This window comes from Microtus oregoni, unplaced genomic scaffold (assembly GCF_018167655.1).
Source record: "Microtus oregoni isolate MIOR12 unplaced genomic scaffold, Mior012 000002F_ref0000024, whole genome shotgun sequence".
In the NCBI taxonomy this organism is placed as follows: Eukaryota; Metazoa; Chordata; class Mammalia; order Rodentia; family Cricetidae; genus Microtus; species Microtus oregoni.
In genome coordinates this window covers 31,053,147-31,061,649 of record NW_024543061.1, presented here as the reverse complement: position 1 = coordinate 31,061,649, position 8,503 = coordinate 31,053,147, and the positions used below count along the sequence as shown (strand labels likewise).

At 43.6% G+C, this 8,503-nt stretch overlaps 1 protein-coding gene across 1 annotated transcript; it reads right to left on the bottom strand.

Annotated features, from left to right (window-relative positions):
- Positions 1 to 788: 788 nt before the first annotated feature.
- On the bottom strand, positions 789 to 1,739 carry LOC121440563 (vomeronasal type-1 receptor 44-like). Its single transcript, XM_041641311.1, has one exon. It carries the CDS (start codon positions 1,719 to 1,721, stop codon positions 789 to 791), a length of 933 nt encoding a protein of 310 aa, XP_041497245.1. The 5' UTR covers positions 1,722 to 1,739.
- Between the last annotated feature and the right edge of the window lie 6,764 nt (positions 1,740 to 8,503).

Sequence of the window (8,503 nt, the reverse complement as noted above, 5' to 3'; positions counted from 1 at the left end):
GTCACATCACATAGGCGACCAAACTTGGCTCATTTTTAACCTCATATGTAATTGGTCTCTACCAATTTCAGACTTTTTAATTTCTCTCCTTTAGCATGAGGGGTTTGGATGCTCCCATGAGTTGTCTGCGACTCTGAAATTCCCATACCTTTCCACAAAGCTCTTAGCATTTGCCATTCCATCTGACACTCAGTGTCGGTGCTGCTCTGATGTGTGATTGTGGTGTCTCATTGTGTGTTTCATGCTCTTCACCCAGGGGCATCAAGCAATACTAAACCTTTCCCTTGCATGTTGTACATATGTTTATTTTGGGATTTATTAATAAAAATATTCTTTCTTTTTGTTTTTGGTGTTGTAGCGTTGTGTGTTGGCCTGGACTCACTCCTGTCTCTCATGCTGTCTTTGCTCTCACCTCCCTCCTGTTTCCGCTTCAGGGCTACACACTTGAGCCACCAGGACCCTCTGCTCACGTGTTTTATGCATCTTACTGCTGTGTGGTTTCTTTCTAGTCAACCACACTCTTGATATTTTAAAGGTTCTCTCGCATCACCTTGCTAAACACCATTCTGTCGGGTAACATGCAGGCTGATCTGAACGCTGTGACTCACTCAAAGTGTACACAGGACATGGAACAGACCTCCGGTCTTTCTCTTCCCACTCAACTCTAGGTGTGAATGGGTTCATGTTCGTGACAGTTCCTCACACAGATTGTTCCCACCATGCCACAATTCACAGCTCTGATGACAGCATATTGTTTATATGAAGAGATCATACCCATCACTGAATAATCAAATATTTATTGTCCTTCCACACATTGATCTCAAAAGATTAATCATACGCTTTTCAGTACTCATCAGCACAAAAGGACTGACTGTAGCATAGCTATGGGACACAAGAATCTGGATACAGTAGAATATTGAGTCATCCCTGAACTTCATTCTTGAGTGGAAGATAACAATGTCCAAAATGTAGAAAACCACGAAGAAGCTCATGAGTAGCAGGATGGTCCAGGTGGCCCTTAGCTCTGGAGATGCTTTTGGAGAGAGGCTGGTGCTGTGAAGATGCTGGGACAGCTTCTTGTGCCTGCACAGGAGAGTCAGCATGTACCTGCTGGAGAGGGCCATGAGACTGATCAGGAAGGCTTCCCTGAGGGCCAGCACTATGGAAACTGCACTTTGTCGGGAGTAGCTCATGGGTAGAAGTGAGCAAGACTGAGTAACATACATAAAGTGTTCCGAGGTCAAATTGAGGGTGTCAGTGATTGATACTAAGAAGTGACAGCTAAGAGACATATAGAGGATACAGAGGAAAAGAAGGCCGCAGAAGACATGATAGGGAGATTTATGTTTGAACTTTCCCAAACAGGAGCTTCTAGGACTGAGTGTGATGGCCCAAAGGACATTCAGCAGGCAGGTAGCACAAAGTGATAGGCCCCTCAAAAACCTGTGCAAATAGATAAGGGATTGGCATGTGGTGGAATCCCATCTCTGCTTAGGTATAAACATGTCCACAGCTATAAGGCCCATAGTGATGAGCATTGTTAGTTGGAATAGGGATAAGAAATCAATGGAGAGATCAGTGGGCTTAGGTCTGTGCCCACCAAAGAGCATGCAGAGGTGGAAAAGAAAGAGGATGCTATTAGCTGAGATTCCAACACTCACTTCGGAGAACACGGTGACTTTTAGGATTGTGCTAGTGTGGAGTGTGTTAGCTTTATTCATTGTAGGTGGATAGAGAGCAAATAGTCAAAATCTGTGGAAAAAAAGAAAATTATTCCTTACAGATACCATACACAAATACTGCCTTGTTCACAAATGCCAAACAACATCGAGCTGGACCAAGATGTCAGTTCATCCCAATTCTGCATCATCCAATTAGAACTCAGCTCCAGCTCACTGCCCCTCGAAGCATCCTCACAGTCCCCATGGCCCTAATGCATCCCAATCAAGGCTGGATTTGTATTGGGGGGCTACTTCAGAATATAAGCTTTCTTGTACATTAATCATTTCCATGAGTTATAAGAAACATTTCCTCTCCCAATCCATGTCTTTGGTTTATTCTGGGTACAGAGCTGCATATTTCTTGGTTTTCATCTGCATCATCTTGATTGTCAAACAAACAATAGCTCTACCTGTTTGCTGGATTTTAGTGGAGACTATTGCAAAAAACCCCGGAAGATGACCTTCCCAGAGAAAGTGTGCCATGGGGTCCACGTGAACAGGGTCACTTTCTTTCGATGCCCTCCTTATTTTCTCCTTCACTGCCAGTCCAAATCTTGTTCATAAATCTCAAGAACAAATGATTAACTCTGAATCAAGTTCCACCCACCATCTGCCACTTCCTCAGAGTGCGACCCTGAGGCCAAGTTCTCGTCACTTCCTCTGGAACATATGAACAGTCGTGTGCCTGCGTCAAGAAGACCCTAGGTATGGAGGAGGATGTTGCATACACACCAACCATGGAAGTGTTTCTGGTGCAGGCATGTCAGCTGCTGGATTTCTTGGACAGTTCCTGTACATGTGGCCCCGGGCAACTTAATGCAGTTCTGTTCAGGACTGATCAGCTCTTTCCCAGCCTGAGACAGAAAAGACAAAAATTACCAGTAGAATGCTGGAGCAGAGTTCCCTTCCCAAAGAGTTTGAAATCTAGGTCTTTCTTTGAATTCTATGTGACTCTGCGACAGGCCTATGACTTTAATCTCCTGCACAACGAGCGGCCTCTGGGAAGAGACCCAAGAATCTGATAGCAGTGTGAACATACTCTTACTTTTTTCTCTTCTGAGATGTAAAATCAGGGTGATAAATAAAACTACAATTATAATAGACTCAGGGCCATCCCATTCTAAGGTCATAGTTAAATGAGAAATGTTCACCCTGTCGTGAAGGATTGGCTCCATGGGACTCTTAAGTTTTCATCTCTTTCAGGGAGCCCTGGAGTTCTCCTGATCTCAGATAAGCCAGCGCAAAGTAAGTGCTAAAACTCAGTGAGTATTTTTTGTAATAATAACTCATCCTTTCCTTTAATGAACTATCATACATATGAGGTACACAATACTGCAAAAAAATCCCAAGAAGCATAATAAAACATTATCAACTGAATATCAAGGGTATAGGGTGAAATAATTTTGTAATTATTCATACCATTTGGTACTGTAATGTAATAAATTAACAAGAAACAAAGATGTTTAAAATGTTCTAAATATTTGTTCTGATATCTGCAGATAAGTATACTTCTCACCTCTCATCAAGAAAACTTCTCTGTGCAACAGACCGAGGCCATTACAGAAAAACTTGACCTATCAACATGTATTGTTGTGGTTCCCTGTCTCAGTGGAACCATCCACCAAAGAACTCCTGGAATCAAGGCTCAGAGAACACTGCAGAAGAGGGGTTGGAGAGAGCAAAGAGGTCAGGGAGAAGAGGGAGTGCAAAGACTAAAGAGCCAGGGGATCAGAGCTTGGAGGGGTGAGAAGATTGAAAAGCAGGGCATCAGGGAGTGTGTTGTGAGATTGTGCCTCTTGGTAGTGTTAAGATGCTACAGCAATAAAATCTTACCAACATAACTGTCAAAACATGAGTTTAACAAGAACAACAATAGTTAGGCATGCCAAAGTACAGGAAAGTCTACTCCTCAGCCCTACACAGAGAACTATGGGAAACTAAGGAGTGCTAAGAGCAGGAGAAATAGTCTTCTCCAGGGAAGAGCACACCAAATGGTTGTCCAAATGATTAGCCCTGAAAACATACATAAAAGTAACATTATACAGACTAATCAGGTTGTATTTATGTATTAAGAATATATATGTATGTAATAACAGTCATGAAAATGAAAGACAGCAAGGAGGACTATTTGGAAGGGTTTGGGAGGAGGAAAGGGAAGGGAGAAATCATATAATTATAATCTCAAAATAACAAAGAAATATTTTTGAAAGCAAAAGGAATAAATATTAAAATTCATAAACACTGGACATGATTTAAGAATTTAGGGTAGAGATGTATAGTTGGTAAAAATATTTAATAATTTGGGATTCCCAAAACAAAAATTCTATAGTATCAGCACAAAAAGCTAGTCTTTCAAAAGATCAATGGCCATCAGTCCCAGAGAGTGAGAATCCTAAGTTCTACTGAATTTTACTCCTGTGAACTCTAAAATTCCCTATAATATAAGGGCTTGTCCCTGACCTCAGTCTCAACAAAGAGAAGTCATGGGGCTGGGGAGAAGTATGGACAAAGGAAAAAAGAGAATGGGACAGAAGTTCAGTTCTAGCAATAAGGTGAAATAACAGCTTATAGCACACAGACCATAGGCTTGAGTTTGTGCCGTGGTAATCCCAAGATGAGAAACAGTAATCGAGGCTCTAGCTACCTTCAAGATGCAAGAATAATGATGCTCATTGGCACTCACCCTGGATGTCAGCTTATGACCTCTGCACACTCGTAAGGGGAGGCACGTTTTTACACACAAATTTCATGGAAGATTAAGTACACACTGGTAAAGTTTTAAAATCTAAAAAACGTGAAATATATACATTCACTAGTGGATATTTAAAAATTAGGGGTTTATTTATTTATTTATTAAAGATTTCTGCCTCCTCCCCACCACTGCCTCCCATTTCCCTTCCCCTCCCCCAATTAAGTCCCCCTCCCTCGTCAGGCCGAAGAGCAATCAGGGTTCCCTGCCCTATGGGCAGTCCAAGGACCACCCACCTCCATCCAGGTCTAGTAAGGTGAGCATCCAAACTGCCTAGGCTCCCACAAAGCCAGTATGTGCAGTAGGATCAAAAACCCATTGCCATTGTTCTTGAGTTCTCAGTAGTCCTCATTGTCCACTATGTTCAACAAGTCCGGTTTTATCCCATGCTTTTTCAGACCCAGGCCAGCTGGCCTTGGTGAGTTTCCAAAATGGAAGAATGGATGAAGAAAGTATGGAATATATACATATTAGAGTACTACTCAGCAGTAAAAATTAGTTTTAAAATACGTTTCTCTCCAACCATTTTTTGAAGTGCAGGTCTTTTTTATAAATATAAAATAAATAGCTGAATTCAGAGAGAGAGACAGAGACAGAGAGACCGACAGACATGCACACAAAGACATCACACTGTCAAACTCCCCGGGTTGGGTATTGTCTTCTTCTGTAGCATGGGGTGCAGGCTGTGCTACTTTTAGGGTCACTTCAGCAACTAAAGCCCTGAAAACTGTATATCACTTAGGGAACCCAGGCATTTTCAGGGTCCAGGGATCTTCAGCAATATTCATGGCATCATGACTTCAGAAGATCGTTGCTTTGCAGTCACTCAAGAACCTTCTGAGTATGGACGTGAAACTTCACAGTCTCTTCTTCTGCGGAAAAGGCCAAGGACAGCGACACAATTTCATGTAACTGTGAGCGCTTGTCAGGAGAAGCACAGCAACAGCCTTGAACGGCTTGCCAGCTCCAGCCTTCACAGCGCACCCACCGGTGCCTGTGTAAAAGGATGCAGAAGATTCTGGGCTAATGCATCTTCCATATACAAAGAATTCTGTGACTATGGACCCTTTGCAGAAATTAGCTGAAAGTGGTTGCCTCCCTGTCTTTCTAGTTGTTCCCTGTCACACTTATAAGCACCTAGCACAGCATAGGAGGTCAGACAATAAGAGAACAATTTTTCACTATCAGCAAAACCACTTACGAGATGTCCAGGTTGCAACAACCGTGTGTATCCCTGGGATCCAACTGTACCATGCCCTGACATTTCCTTTTACATCCTGGTCCATCCGGGTGCCTCTAGAGAGACTTGATGCTGTGGAACATAAGGAAATGGTATGGATTCATAAATTAGGTCCGATATGAAGAGGCCACATTTGGGGAAGAGGAAGGAAAGGCTTAGATGGCAGAAAACACACCTGGAGCAAAACCTGTCCAGAAGATTCCTGAGTATTCCTTGTTAGAATTGCCTGTGGAGCTTCAGCTGCTCGGGACAACAGAGCTAGAGGCCCTTGTACTGCAGGGAGCCGAGAAGTCATGTAGACACTGTATCATCCTGCAGTTACCAATCAATCATGCTCAACCTGAAACCTATGGTATCACTAAATAGGCCTCAAACAATGGCAGGTGCTCAGGACAAAGCCCTGGCCTTGTGATCGGGAGGGAAGTAGAGAGTAGAATGGAAGAAGGAAACCCCTCTGCACATGGCACTGAGAGTGCTGGGAGCTCATAGCCTATGGGTGCACTGCATCCACGGAGAAGAAAGGGGGAATGATGCCTGTTTCCTCCTCTGCACCATGGAGTCACCTGCCCATGTGCTGCTGTTGAGATGTGTAAAGAACACGGATTCTGTCAGGGCTGAAAGATACCGGCCCATGCTTATGTTTATGAAACTGTGCTTGTGTTCGTCATTTTTACACAACTCACCTTTACCAAGTTGGGATAACTCTCATCCCTTGCTGTGTGTTCAAGTACAATGAACACAGGGGTGTGGAGGGTGGAACTGGTTCTGCTTCTTGAAAGTAGGTTGTGTTTATAATTGAGTTACAATGGGCAGTAGTCTCTATTGTGTTTAGAACTGAGTTACTATGGACGGTATTCTTTGTCAATTCTACTTGGCAAAATCAGAAGACAGTGGGGAGAGGCTACTAGTGCCTGCTGGCAGGAAAACCATCAAGTATGTGTCAGTCCTGTGTGCAGAGTAGCTGTGACACAAAGGAAATGTAGGAGTTGGGGGGGGGGGAGCATGAAGAATATTTGGGCTAAGGAATGGCTGAAACCCTTTTTGTTGTTCTCAGGGCTTGTCCTTTCAGCTAGACTGTTGCTGTTCAAAACACATCTTCAAAACAGCACGAGAAAATAATGCACGTTGGCTGTGAAGGGACAGGAAGTCCCAGAGGAGCCTTATCACAGAAAGCTAACAAGAGTTTTGTCACAGGTACCTGCAGTTACTACAGAGACCCCCAACTGTCGGGCAGGAGTTTTGCCTTCCTGATGGGCCTGTGATGGGACACGGATTTGGGATTTCTTGCCCTCCTGCTTTAGTAATTCCTTTGTAATAAAAAGGGATGCAGATTTCCATTTATCTATTCCTATCTCCATGAGAAGATACAGTTTGAGGAATTCTGAGAGCTAAGAACAGAGACCAGGTCTAGAGAAAGAACCAAAATCCAAGTATTCTCAATATCTGAGTGTTTTTCAAATGTTTCTCCCAAGTCCCAGGAGTAATGGGTTCCTGCACTTAGGACCTAGGGAGGGGAAGCCACCACAAAGTTGACATGAATGTGATATGTCATCACTGGCAAGCACAGCCCTCAGCTGAGATACCACAGCGGGCAGAGCCAGACTAAGCAAACTCTGAACATTTTAGTATCTAAAGATGACCAGGGAGTAAACATAGCCCAGTGTGGCACTTTGAACCCACAACCTTATTTCCTTGTAAAGATTCAAATCTCCTAATTATGCAAACCACAAAAGTAGTGTCCATCAAATAACAGTTCCATACAGATACAGAGACAAGGGCACTGCATTAAGTTGTGGGTTTAAGCTTTGCTTAATCACATGAGAACGTGTATAATAGGAAAGGATAAATTAGAAAAATACAGTGCAAGTTCAGTGCTAATGCACAAAGTCCTTTACTTTAGAAATAATAAATGAAAACCAGAGTGATCTGTTGCTATTCCCTATGCAAAACTGATGCATTTTAGGAGCTTAAGGAAATGAATATCCTAAGAAAAAACGCACCCTTTGTCCACGCAGAACACAGTCCCTGTACCGAGGGGCTGAGCTCAGCGTCTCCTCTGAAGATACTGAAAACCTCCCTGAGCCCCACTTTTCCTTCTCCCACCGCCTACTTGGGACCCGACCACCTTCTGAGCCTGCACTGTGTGCAGAGCACTTACCCAGATGGACACGACGGGGAGGGCTCTGCCTGAGGAGATCTGTACAGGCTTAGGTAGAGGGGGTTTTAATACACGTCTCTAGTTTTAAGTTTAGTGTCTGTTGTATTCCCACTGGGGAACACAGAAATGTGGCATCCCAGTGCATCATCTTCCCTTCCTGTCTACCTCACTCCCTGCATCCTGGATAATAGCCACCTGGGGAGAGCTGAGCACAAACTATCTGAATTCTCTTGCCACAGCCGCTGGACGGATCAGAAAGTTTACACCAAATAGACAGTTCTAACTTGGCTCATTTTGAACTTGGATGTGATCAGTCCCAAACCATTTCATACGTTTTAATGAGTCTGATCTGGGGCAGAGACTCCTGGTGCTCATGGCTCTAAGGATCTCTCCATACAGTGTTAACAGGCAGCCTCTCCCTGGGTGGGTCCTCACATGGAGCACCTAGTTCCCATGTAGTGTTGTTCTGTGTGCCTCAGTTTCAGGACTCGAGTTGTGAGTGGCGTTTATAAGTAAATTTAAAAAGAAATAATATGAAAAGTTAGAGGAAGAGGTGCAAATCTGGAGGTTTTGGTGAGGCCATCATTGGCAGATGAAGCCTGCTGAAGACCGTTTAGACGAACATCCTCCCACCA